The sequence below is a fragment of the Peromyscus maniculatus genome, chromosome 22 (genome assembly GCF_049852395.1).
Source record: "Peromyscus maniculatus bairdii isolate BWxNUB_F1_BW_parent chromosome 22, HU_Pman_BW_mat_3.1, whole genome shotgun sequence".
Lineage (NCBI taxonomy): Eukaryota > Metazoa > Chordata > Mammalia > Rodentia > Cricetidae > Peromyscus > Peromyscus maniculatus.
Window position 1 is genome coordinate 43,186,068 of NC_134873.1, and position 13,975 is coordinate 43,200,042.

The window sequence follows — 13,975 nt, forward strand, 5'->3', positions numbered from 1 at the left end:
AGAGAGCCAATTAGAAAACAGAACGGAAAAGGCATATAAGTCTGCTTAGAAAGGAAGTCGCTCTCTTTGGAGCCTGGCAGCTGTTCCTACCCCTCTGATCTCGGTCAGATTTTCACCCCTATTTCTGGTTCTGTGTTTTTATTTAATAAGACCGTTTAGAAACTCATTTACACCACATGCTTTAAAAAGTATACCTGAGCATGGTGATCCACACATATAATCAAGCCTCTAGAGCAGTGGTTCTCAACCTTCCTAATGCTGCAACCCTTTAATACAGTTCCTCATGTGGTGACCCCCAACCATGAAATTATTTTCACTGCTCCTTCCTGTCATTTTACTACTGTTATGAATTGCAGTGTAAACATCTGTGTTTTCTAATGATCTTAGGTGACTCATAAGAAAGGGTCATTCAAATCCTCACATTGAGAACTGCTGCTCTCAAAACTGAGGCAGGATGAAAACAAGTTCTATGTTAGCCTGAACTACAGAGTAAAGACCTGGAAAACAAAAACAACAAAAAGGGGGTATGTTATAAAATATCGAATTATAGAGGCTAGAAAGCTGGCTCAGTAGTTTAGAACATTTGTTGCTCCTGCAGTGTACCCAAGTTCAATTCCCAGCACCCATTTAGAGGCTCACAACGATCTATAACTCAAGTTTAAGAAGATCCAATGTCCCCTTCTACACTCTGCAAACACCAAGCATGCATGTGGTGCAAATACACACACACAAGCCAAATATTGATACACGCTAGGCATGGCAGCACACACCTTTAATCCCAGCACTCGGGAGGCAGAGGTAGGCAGATTGTGAATTCGAGGTCAGCCCGGGCTACAAAGTGAGTTCCAAGACAGCCAGGTCTACACAGAGAAACCCTGTCTCAAAAACAAAAACAAACAAACAAAAAGAGGCAAACCTGCTCTGCATAATGATTATCAGGCCAACCAGAGATACATTGTGAAATTCTGCCTCAAAAACAAACAAATTCATACACATTAATTTTTTTAAGTCTTTTAAAAATCAAATTATAGACTGACTACCAAAAAGGAATAAAATTGTATGTTCTCAGATGATTAAGCCTGTGGATTTTATTCAACAGAAAAAAGCTAAGAAATAGCTATTAAAATAAAAGCTTCAAGCTGGATGGTGAACACGCCTTTAACCCTAGCCCTCAGGAGGTAGAGGCAGATTCTCTGAGTTCGAGGCCAGCCTGGTCTACAGGGGGAGTTCCAGGACAGCCAGGGCTACAAAGAAAAACTGTTTTGAAAAACAAAACAAAACAAACAAACAAAAGCTTGAAATTAAGAACAATATTAAAATGTAGGATATAAAATGATAGAAAATATTACTAAAAACCAAGTGTTAGTCTAAGGTCAAGGGCTATAGTGTTAAAGAAAGCACACTAATCCTTTTGTGTATGATTGGTAGGTGTTTCTGGTTTGTTTGTTTGTTTGTTTGTTTGTTTGTTTGTTTGTTTTAGGACAGAATCCTCATTCTGTAGCACAGGTCTGAAGTGGTGTGGAACTCTAGATGTAGCTTCTGGCATCAAACTCAAGGCAATCTTCCTAGTTCAATCTCTCAAGCATTAGAATTACAGGTATAGGATCTATGCCTAACATTGGGCGCTGCAACTCTTAAAGCAACACGTTCCTGTATCTAGGAAAACAGAAGTAATAAGAAAGCACGTTGAAAGTTCATATGGAAAGAAGTCAGGGAATGGTCTGGAGTCTGACTACAACTCCCTTACGTAGTTTTTGTTTTTCACAATTATTAAGGGGCAAAACAACTTAACAGGACATTCTCAACTCATCTTCCTCTCAGCTCCCTGCTGGTGATACTCAAAACCCTAAAACCAAATCTACTACAGAGACCACAAGCAACATGGACAGAAGTGGAGGACTGACATTAAGAAAGGCAGAGGCAGGTGGACCTCTGTGAGTTCAAGGCCAGCCTGGTCTACAGAGTGAGTTCCAGGGCAGCCAGAGCTACACAGAGAAACTGTCTCGAAAAACCAAAATATAGAAAGAAGAAAAGAAGAAAGGCAGATCTCGGGCTGGAGAGATGGCTCAGCAATTAAGAGCACTGGCTGTTCTTCCAGAGCACTTGGGTTCAATTCCCAGCACCCACATGGCATCTCACAATTGCCTGTAACTCCACCTCCAGGGGATCCAACACTCTCACACAAACATATATACAGGCAATGCACATAAAAATAAAAATAAATAAATCATTAAAATAAAAAAAGGCAGATCACTGGAGATCACTGGCCAGCCAGTCTAGCCAAACAGAAGAGTTAATGACTCTTCTGGGGAAAAGTAGGTGGTGGAAAAGGGAGCAGAATATACTTGATGTCCACTTCCGACCACCACAACACACTAATAAATACCAATAAAAATAAATAAATCACCAAGTATCCTGTATGTCTCTAATGGGCATGTGTTCATTCTTTTTTTGAACTGTGATAGGTGGCATATCAAAATGCAGAGAGAAAGCCACAACACAAAGGGTGCTAGGATTAAAGGCATGTGCCACAAAGCCCAGCTGAAACTGACTCTCACTCCCTCTCTCTCTCTCTCTCTCTCTCTCTCTCTCTCTCTCTCTCTCTCTCTCTCTCTCTCTCTCACACACACACACACACACACACACACACACACACACACACACACACACCCCTCCTTGTTCAAAGGCTGACAGAGTACTTGACTATCATGCCTTGTGAGACCCTTGGGTTCAATCCCTATTACCAAGGAGGCAAAGTAAGCTCCTTGCCCAATCACCTACCGTTCACACAAAAGTGAGGCAAAAAACAAGAGTTTACCTTCTATCATGACTAGCTCTGCAAGTCTTTCCTGTTCCACTGTCGATGAGACGTCTTTGTCTCATCGACACATACGAAATATCTAACTCCCATCTTAGCCAAGGTCATTTCAAATACTAGCTCATTATACCATCTAACTTTTAAATATTGTGATAAACAGGCCATAAAAATAAAAATTAGCTTTGAGAGAAACAGAATGCTTCTTCCTTTCTGTAATAAAGGTACTAACTACCTATCTATTTACTATCTTATTATAGATGATTAGGACGCCTAAAGTTTTTTTTTTTTTTTTTTCCTGGAGACAGGGTTTCTCTGTGTAGCCCTGGCTGTCCTAGATCTCACAGACCCACATGCCTCTGCCTTCCAAGTTCTGGGACCAAAAAGGCGTGAGCCACCACTGCTCAGCTGGGATGCTTAAAGTTCTTAACAGCTGGACCAAATCCCAAACAGTGTTTGTATCCAAACTAAGTACAAAAGGTTACACAAGATCTTATGATTCCAGGTAAAAGGAATGCCAACATGAACACAGAAATTGAAGCTCAGAATCTCTGTGAAGAAAATAAACTATGGGTATAATTATACAAGAACTGAACTGGAGACAATAAAAACACAGAAATCAGATAAAATTTTACATCACTGTCCTTATTGGGTAATTATTGCTCATTTAGCAATGCAATTTTGTATCTTAATAGCTAGTGCTGTTATAATTGCTTTAGGCTTTTTTATAAAAACTACTTTTTAGAAACTGAACTGGGTCCTCTGCAAGAGTAGCAAGTGCTCTTGCTGCTGAACTGTTTCTACACAGGCTTTGCTTCCTGCTTTTGTGAGAACTAGAATGCCACATGTGGATGTGGATATCAAAATTCTGAGTTTTTAAGTAGTAGTCTGACCTAATTATTTAACCAATTCATGATATTTTCTATCAGAAATTCTTTCTCAGAGAAGTAACTTAGATATGGTAAACCTTAGATTATATCAAATGGCTTTCACGTCAAGTCTCAAAAACAAATACTAAAATAGGAATGAGTTCTTAGGTGGTATTATGCATGTGGGGTAAGATCACAGAAAGTTGGGCATGGTGGCACACATCTCTAAGCCCAGCATTTCAGAGACAGATCTTAGTAAGATCCTGCTCAAAACAAAACAATTAAAAAAAAAAAAAAAAAGACCAGAAGACAAGAAACAGCTCAGTCTGCCACTCTGTCCTCAAAGATGAGACCACCACTACTACCTGCAAGTGTCCAACAGACCAAAATCAAAGATCTTGCCACAAGAGCGCCACGATACACATGTAACTGCATTCACACATCATACACACAAATAACTTAAAAGGTTAAATCTTAATTAAGCTTCATTCATAACCCATTACTTAAAAAATAAATTATAAATGAAATGAACAGATTAACTGAAGTTGAGAGATTAATCTGAAGCTGTAAGCAAACATGGCATTCTATGACATGAAAATACAGATAGAGTTCCCTGTCCTCAAGCCTCACATCAAAGTCATAGAACTGAAATTTTAAAACAAAACAAAAAAACCCCACTATACTATAAACGGGAATTGCTACAACCAACAGCTATCTAAAGAGACCAGCAAACATCGACAAAAAGCCAATTCAGTAAAGGATTCAGACTATGAATTTTCATCTGTTCTGCCTGGTTTAAAGTAAGTATCCTTTGGGTAAACAATTTACCAATTATTTTCTCTGTATCAGTCAAGTAAATAAATATATTTTCAATCTCACAAGCAACAGGCAACACACATTGCTCTATCTTCTAAGCATTTTCATTAATGCTGAGTGGTACTTCAGTGCTCTAAGACAAATGACAATTTTGATAGGCCTTAATGTCAACAATTTCTAAAATTATGGCCATGTAATGGTTACAAATTACAAAAATTAACAAACCAAAACAAAAAAGCTCATTTAGTAACTAACATTTATATAATATCACTATTACTTTATTTCTAGGGCAAATCATTTTATAAAGTAAAAACCATGCATACATTGGCACATTCAGTAAAACTTGTAAAAGACTACATTATAATTGCTTAATACTCCTTTAGAATAAAGTAATACTTCTTACCTTCTGGAGTTGGAATGCACCCCAAGAAAACAAGAGGAGGGAAAAAAAAAGTTTTTAATTTTCTTTACAAGTAACAATAAGCTCCCCCAATTAAGTTATACCTTGATCTCCCAGCACTATTAACAACTCTCAAATTAGTAACAATCCCCATTTTGCTACATAAAATATTAATTTTTTAAAAATGCAAATTAGTCCAAAATATCACTGTCTAAAATTGCACACTTAAATTCAGCCACATAGTCTAATTACTTTAGAAAAACAAGTGAAATACTTGAATTCTATGAAAAAGTGTAATTAGAGTTAAGTGTGAATTTTTCATAGTGTTCCCCCCCCCCCCCCCGCATCTGATTGCCAAGAGTCATCGTAAAGCCATCAACTAAGGCCCTTGAGCATTATTTTCTTCTCTTTGATCTATAACAGAATTTGATGCGAATTTAAACAACAGACAAGAATATATTGCTGCTGCTGCTGCTGCTGCTGCTGGGTCTAGAGGCACATGCTTGTACTCTTAGGAGAGCTATGGGTTCTAGGCTAGCATAGGCTCCTTAGTAAATCCAGCCTCATTAAAAAAACAACACAACAGAAAGCTGGGAAGCTGGTAGACACCGTGATCTCACCACTTACAAGGTTCAAGAGTTCTAGGACAGCCTGGGTATTGTGAGAGCCTACCTTCCTTCCACTAATCCCAGAACTTAGGGATCTTTATGAGTTCGAGGCCAGCCTGGACTACAGAGTAAGTTTCAGGACAGCCAGGGTTACACAGAGAAACCCTGTCGCAAAAAAAAAAAAAACCAAAAACCTACCAATATCGAATGGTTTTGTTTCTGTTTCTTAGAAAAATGTTAGTAACTTAATAAAAAATGTGCATATACACTTTTGGGAGTTGGCTTTCCCCTTCCACTCCTACCATGGGATGGATCCAGATTGGATCCATACACCAAATGCTTTTACCTCTGGTCATCTTACAGGCAAAAAAATGTTCTTCATTCTTTAGTTTGTTTTTATTTTATTTTTTTTTATGTGCACTGGTGTTTTTCCATGGGTGTCTGGTCCCGTGGAACTAGTTACAGACAGTTGTGAGCTACCATGTGGGTGCTGAGAATTGAACTTAGGTCCTATGGAAGAGCAGTCCGTGTTCTTAATCAGTGAGCCATCTCTCCAGCCCATGTTCTTCATTCTTTTTTTTTGTTTTGTTTTGTTTTTCAAGACAGGGTTTCTCTGTGTAGCTTTGCACCTTTCCTGGATCTCGCTCTGTAGACCAGGCTGGCCTTGAACTCATAAAGATCCTCCTGGCTCTGCCTCCCAAGTGCTGGGATTAAAGGCGTGCACCACCACCGCCCGGCATGTTCTTCATTCTTAAACTAGGGTCTTTCTAATGAAATCACTTTGGGGCAACTTAGCTTGGTAAGTAGTCAAAAAAGATCTCCTCTGCTGAGATAATGATTTCTGCCATAAAGTAATAACTATGAATTCTTTATTACCTCTGTTATGTATTTTTTTTGTTTATAAGAGGTGGAGGATAGATAGTTTTGAGATTTTTATGATATCAACCCTAAAAGTGCCTATGACTTTGGTATAAAGTAAAAAATAAACTTTGAGACCACTATAAAAAAAAACAGAAAGCAAAGGGTAATAATCAACAACCACAAATCTAATGCTATTATATGTAGCATACAGTGTAAGTTTAATATAAATGATAGAATATATTAATCAGAAAGAAAAATAAAGACAGTATGATAGACTAAAAACCCCAGAGCTAGTTGTGTGACTCTTGTCAACTCTCAAGATCTCTATGAGCCTTCATTCATTTGTAAAAAATGAGACATAAAACACATTATCCTTTCCAACTGTCTTTTGTGGCAGTTCTGTAACTGTGTGTCTATTCTGTAACTAAAATAATGTGACAGGGAAAGGTTATAGGAGAGAATGCAACCGATGACCTCTAATTGTACAGCTCATCAGAGACATCACTGTATTATAACTATTAGATAAGTTTCTGTGGGAAGGAATACACATCCAAGCCATCTGCTTATCCTCACAATTGCCAATTACTATGTATATAGTACTGTACCTCTTTCAGGTTACTTTCCATGAAAAGCCAATGATTTTTAAATACTCCTACTAAACTTCTTCCAAAGGTGAAAAAGGAAGAAAAAAAAAAAAACTAATCTAGAAACTAGGAAGTTGACCACAACCATTCATTAGCCTCACAATCTATCATATTGACCTATAAATATAAGATTCAAATTGATGCCACATCCAAACTACCTACTATATGGACTCTAATGAATGGTCTAGGTCAGAAAACAGCAAATTCATGGGTAAGATAAATTCAGGAAGAATCTGCTCAAGTGCAAGTATTTTTCCACTCTAGGAGGATGCTAGCATATGAGGGCTGCTGGACTGACTTGCCAGCACCGCTTTAACAGATAAGACAGACAAACTGTGACTCTAGAAGCAATGCACACTAATGTATACTCAGAATTCAAATAGAACACAACCAACAGTCACAGATTATTACAAGGAAACTAAGGCGGGTTCTGTCTCCCCTGTACTTTAAATACTGTGCTTTACACTTCTAAACAGGCATTGAAAGGTCTCGAAGTGCTTTAAAAAAATAAAAATAAACAGCTTTTGTTTTTGTTTTTGATTTTGAGACAGGGTTCCTTTGTATAGCCTTGGCTGTCCTGAAACTCGCTTTGTAGACCAGGCTGGCCTCAAACTCACAGAGATCTGCCTGCCTCTGCCTTAAGTGCTGGAATTAAAGGCTTGAGTCACCACTGTCCGGCATAAATGGCCTTTTAGTGTGTTAATTTATAAATGTTTACACACAAATTTTTCAGAAAGATAATACATCAAAATGAGGTATGCTCATTTATAACTTTTCATATCAATGAAATAAACTAATTTTCAACCTACTGATATGTGACCACAATCAAAGCTTCTTTTTCTGCTGCTGTTTGTTTTTCAAGTTTGTGTGGGTGGGTTTACCTGCACATGATAGGCACACACACAGAGGCCAGGGTACAATGTGCAGGAGGCTGATTCTCTCCTTCCACCATGTGGGTTCCAAGGATCAAACTGGGATGTCAGGCTTGGCAGCAGGCACCTTAACTGCTGAACTATCTCACTGGCCCCATTCTGATTTTTGGTTGTTTCTTTCTGAGATGAGGTCTTACTAGGTTACTCTAGCCAGACTGAAATGTACAATACTCCAGCCTCAACCTCCCAAGAAGCTGGGATACAGACATTCACAACAGCACTAGCTCAAAAGGGAAGGGCAGCTGGGTCTCCAACAGTCCACATGTCCAGAAATGAGCTCAAGCTCGACTACAGAAGAGACACTGATTGCTCTCTACTGACAGACATATATATGCCTGTGGCAGCTATCTACATATGGAAGCCCATGCTGGCCTCCAGGCTTCCTCAGCATCACAAATAGCTGTTACACAATTCAAAGTCCACATTAGCCTCCTGGCCCTCCTCCCTTCCCCCAGCTTCCTGTCCTCCTTACAACAGGCCTGTGTTTCCACTCCATGCTCTCTCACTTCTCCTGAAGACAGCCCTGCCTGTGACCAGTCTACTTCTTTCTCTCACTGCTCTGGACTCTTCCAGGTGCCTCTGGATAACTTCTCTTATTCACAATAAAAACCTTCTCCCTAATGAAGAAGCCATTTCAGTGGTCTCTTTACCATGCCCCTCACACAGAGGGGATATTCTTGCTCTAGAAAAGAACCAATTGAAAATATCTCAAGGGTTGGGTACATGACTCAGAGGTACATCTCTCACTTACATGGAATCCAATGATGCCTTATATTCAACCCCCAACACCACAAAAATAAGCAAATCTGAAGTATCACATTAAAGAAAATTAAAGTTGAAATCTAAGGAACACTCAAGGCCCTGGCTGGTGGGAAGACATCCACGGCCCCCTTTTGCAGTTCTGCTCAAGTGGGGGTTAGTCAGGTGCCGGGCAGGTGAGTGCCATAATGATGAGCAAATATGTGGTGGAGAAATGGCAGAGAAAGAGAAGCAGAGTGGTCCATGTGCTGTGGAAAGAGGCAGAAAGGAAGAAATGAAGATAGTGAAGAGTAGGCTGATGTTGGAGGCCTGATTGCCACATGGGGCCATGGTGCTGTCTGGGCCAACATTTGTGGCTCCTGTTGCAACCGAAGGCTGTGTGTGTGTGTGTGTGTGTGTGTGTGTGTGTGTGTGTGTGTGGTTGCCTGAAGCCTTTTCAGTCACCGGAACCATGTTGGTACCCAAAGGCCATGCTGCAGTCGAGCCCACACAGACCTGAGTAGCACATACTATTACCCAGTGCCATGGTAACATCTGGGCCAGGGCTACAGCTGGGAGCCATGTCTGGGTCCCCAGCCCTACTGCAGCCAAGGTCTATGTTGATATTCATACCTCCTGTTGCCATTGAGGACCATACTGATTCCAGTGATCTGGGCTGCCACCCAGGGCCATGCCAATTGGGTTGGCCTATGCAGCTACCAGGGTCCCTGGTGACAATTAGACCCAGAATGCTGCCCAATGACCATGTCTGGGTCTGTGGTCCTACTGCAGCTGAGGTCTGTGTTGAAGTCTGTGGTCCATGTTGCCACCAGAGGTCACATGGAGCCTGGGGTCTGGGCCACAACCTGTGGCCTTGTTGGTGTCTGGGGCCATGATGCTGCCAGAGCCATCCTGATCTGAGTTGCCAGTGCTTCCACCTGGACTCAGGATGTCGACAGACCGAGCTGCAGCCTGAGACAATTTGGGTCCCTGGTGGAGCTGTAGCTGGGGTCTGTGTTGAAGTCTATGACCAAGAATGCCGCTAGGGCCTATACAGAGGCCTGGGATCTCAACCACAGCCGATGGACTTGTTGGAGTCTGGGGGCATACAGATCTAGGTGGCCTGTGCTGCTACTTGGGGCCATGGTGTCATCCAGGCCCAGGCTACTCCCAAGGGCCAAGTCTGAGTCTGTGGCCCTAGAGCGGCCGGGGTCTGGATTGACATATGTGGCCTGTTGTCACTGAGGGCCATGAGGATGCCCAGGGTCAGATATCCATCTGAGCCCAGGTCGGTGTCCTAGGGCCATGCAGATCTGAGCAGCCTGCACTGCTGGCCAATGCCATGGTGATGTCTGGGCCAGAGTTACAGCTGAGGGCCATGTCTGAGTCTGTGCCCCTACTGCAGCCAGGGTCTGTGTTGATTTCAAAGGCTCCTGTTACCATAGAAGGCCGTGCAGACACTCGAGGGCGAAGGTCATGTTGGTGTCCGAGGGCCACACTAAACCACTGGGGCTCGGGCCAATTTGAGTGGCCTGCACTGCTACCTGGGGAAATTGTGACATCTAGACCCAGCTGCTGCCAAGGACCATGTCTGGGTCTGTGGTCAAGCTGCAGCTGGGGTCTGTGTTGATGTCTGTGACCCACATCACCTCAGGGGTCCAAAGTAACCCTGCAAGATGAAATCAGAGGGCCATGCTGAGCCAGCTCCACCCTTTGCTAGCTCAGAGAAAGCTGGCCTTGCCTCTCGATGGACATTGCAGCAAGAAAGCTGGCCTCAACCCTCATGGGAGAGATGGCCCCACCGCTCACCACAAGTGAGAGTGAAACAACCCTGAGGGCATGGGCGTAGGGGAGCTGATTCCACCCTCTCACCTGAGGTGGATGGCCCCAATGGCCTGGACTGACTAGCTCAGTTACCATCTGCTCACAGCAGGGCCTTGGGTTGGCCCACCCTAACATCTACCCCATCCAGGACCTGCTGGAGCTTGTGAAGGGACTGATCCTGTGGGACAATACCCACAGGGGCTCAATGACTCAGGGCAGCCACTGGATATCCCAGAGGAGTTCTGGTGAGTGATGATGATGTACCAGAAACCAGAGGCCTTGAACCAGACCCCAGATTCACTGCAATCAACATTTGCTAGTAAAGCAGGCAGGACAAAAGGGTGTACTGTATAACACAGAGGCCCTCGATGCCACCCAGATGAATGAAGAGGTGCTGAAGAGGTGGGAAAGAAAGAGAAGTGAAGAGGTTTTTGTTTGTCTTGTTCTTGTTTGCTCGCTTGCTTTGTTTTGATTTTTAAAATTTTCTTGGGTGGGGGGGAACACTGCAGAGCTGAGGGGAGGATTTGGGAGGGTGGGAGGTAAGTGGAACTGGGGTGCATGATGTGAAACTCCAAAAGAATCAAATTTTCAAAAAAAAAATTAGATCATACAATAGCTACTTATAAAAAGAAATTGCAGTCTATTTTTAAATTTTTTAGCACAATTCAGTGTTTCTCAAAGACGCATCACTGGCAACTCTTCAATGTGAGGAACTGTCCATGTAAGGTATGTGGTGTTCCTATTACCTGCCTATTAAATGATACAGTGTGTTCCTCTTCTCATCCAGTATTATCTTCAAAAATAGCTCCTCGCACACCAGAGTGATCCCCTGCCCACAATTAAGAACCACCATTAGCCAGGCCATGGTGGCACAGACCTTTAATCCCAGTACTCTCAGGAGGCAGAGGCAGAGGCAGATGGATCTCTGCTTTCAAGGCAAGCCTGGTCTACAGAGTGAGATCTAGGACAGCCAGGAAAGACTACATAAAGAAACCCTGTCTCAAAAAACAAAACAAAACAAACAAACAAACAAACAAACAAAAAAAGCACAAACTTTGTATCCTTATTTTGGTTTAATGTTGTGAAACAGGGTGTGGTAGTTTAAAGAAAATGGTCCCCATAGATTCATATATTTAAATGCTTGGTCCCCAACTGTTGGAAGTGTTTTAGGAAGGATTAGGAGGTGTGGCCTTCTTGGAGGAGTATCACTGGGCGTGTACTTTGAGGTCTCAAAACCCATCTAATTCCCAGTCTAGCTCACTCTGTCTCATGCTTGTGAATCCAAGAGGTAAGCTCTCAATTACTGTTCTAGCACCCTCTCTGACTGTAAACCCAACTGAAAGCTTTCTTTTATAAGTTGCCTTGGTCATAATGCTTTATCACAGCAACAAAGTAACTAATACACAGAGTTTGCTGGGTAGCCCTACCATCTTGGTATTCAATAAGTAGCTGAAGCTGGCCTGGCACTTGTCTCTATTTCCTGAAAACTGAGAAATGCGCCCCAGCCTACCTAACATTTTTTTTATTCAAATTTCTTATCTTAATGAAATATCTCCAATGTAGATGGCCAAATTTGTCTCAATATACACAATGAATTTGGCATAATTTTAACATTTCTTAATGACAGTCTTAATTATGCAAATAAGACTATTATAAGCTAACATAACAAGACTCTTAGAAATCGACGATTATCTTTGACCCTATTTACATATCTACTACATTTGAAGATTAAAAATTCATTTTTAAATGTGTGTGTCTGGGTGTGTGTGTGTGTGTGTGTGTGTGTGCGTGTGTGTGTCTGTGCATGTGTGAAACAGAATGCATGTGGAGACCAAAAGACAACCTCCAGAAATCACCTCCTTTCTTCCACAGTGAGCTCTGGAGACTGAACTCAGGTCACCGAACTGGCAAGAGCTTTACCTCCTTGAGACATTTTGGCAGCCCTATTTGTGTATTTGTTTGTTTATCTATTTATTTGGGGGAGAGGCTCTTGCTATGCTGTCCAAGCTGGTCTAGAACTCATAGGCTCGAGTGATCTTCCAGCCTTAGCTTCTCTCAAGCATCTTGGACTACAGGCATGTGTGATGATGCCCAGCAAAGACTTTCTCTTGACACACAAAGACCTTTTCCATTTCATTCTTTTTAAGAAATCTTATTTCTTCTTACACTGCCTACTTTTGAAGCTGCTGTGTAATAATTTTTGTCCAATTACCAAGCACAAAGTGATAGATGACAGCTTAAAGATGACTCCAGGCCTTCCTAAGAATCAAGGTGCATAGGCTTTGAAAATCAGCTACTTACTTTTTCATGAAGAATTTACTTTACTTACTTTTGATTTTATAAATGCTATGACTTAAAAAAAATCCAAGGACTGAGAGAAAAATGAACTAGAAGTTCATAAAGTACATTATACTAACCAATGAAGGTTTAAGACAAAGAATACCAAAACATACTAAATTTTATTAGATACTCTAAACATAATTATTACTAGTAATACTTTTAATAACTCACCTGATTTCCTTTAGTCCTTCTCTCTGGATAACTTGAAGAATTTCTTTATGACTCATAGGTGTATTGGGGTATTTTTCTAAGACCTGAGAAGCAAGGAATAACAATGAATTCTTATTTTAAGTTCTCATTCTTATAATTGTCTATTATTATTATAACTATGTCAATAATTAGATCTATAACATACATATCTAGAGACTTCACCCAGATATTTTCTGTTAATCACAAACAGTAAGTCAAATTATGAAGCAGAAATGGATCAAAAAGGTTAAAATTAACACTTTAATTAATCCTATTAATGAATATGGAATTGATTACTCTTAGTCTCCATTCCCATACCACATCCCTACCTGTGGTCTACCACTGCACACACCTTTAGATTATCTACTTTAGTAGGGTGTAGTGGCACAGACCTTTAATCCCAGAACTCAGGAGGCAGAGGCAGGTGGATTTCTGCCTCTGCTTTCCAAGAGTGCTGGGATTAAAGGCATACATCACCATGCCCAGCTAAATCCATGCTTCCTTTAAATAAAAATTAAAAATACAACAACAACAACTATGTTTTGGATACAACACGAACAGTAAGCTTAGTTTGTTCTGTCTTTCCCATTAAATTTAACTAAAAATCGGGACAGAATGAATGGAATCACTATTTGAAGACTCTGAAAATGGGAGCAGATAAAGCTAAACCACAATTAGAAAAAACACAGTATAGTCAGGAGTGAATTTCCTGGTTTTGATTTCTCTACAACCTCCTGTCCTGGACTCAACAGCAACCTGAAACCCAAGAGCACACTGATACAGACAGAAAATGTTCCAAGACAATCTGTCATTTTTGATCTGAAGCACAGTAAAGGGAGCCCTTCCTAATGTCAGAGGTAGAGAATTCTCCTAATTTGTTTTTAGGCTTTGGGTATGTCATGGTCCTTTCCCTCTCTATACCTGCCCAGGCAACATGGC

The 13,975-nt window shown here is 41.1% G+C and overlaps 1 protein-coding gene across 8 annotated transcripts in view; it reads right to left on the reverse strand.

Moving 5' to 3' along the window:
- The window catches only part of LOC143270261 (putative Polycomb group protein ASXL2), a 79,658-nt gene that overhangs the window by 45,989 nt on the left and 19,694 nt on the right, over positions 1 to 13,975 (reverse strand). For 3 of the 8 annotated variants that reach the window (XM_076559542.1, XM_076559543.1, XM_076559544.1), the window contains exon 2: positions 13,019 to 13,101. In XM_076559542.1, coding sequence (XP_076415657.1) covers positions 13,019 to 13,074 — 56 coding nt within the window. In that variant the 5' untranslated portion in view covers positions 13,075 to 13,101. Of the gene's footprint in view, positions 1 to 13,018; positions 13,351 to 13,975 lie in introns of those variants that run through there. The other 5 variants (XM_076559545.1, XM_076559546.1, XM_076559541.1 and 2 more) reach the window with 5 other exon arrangements.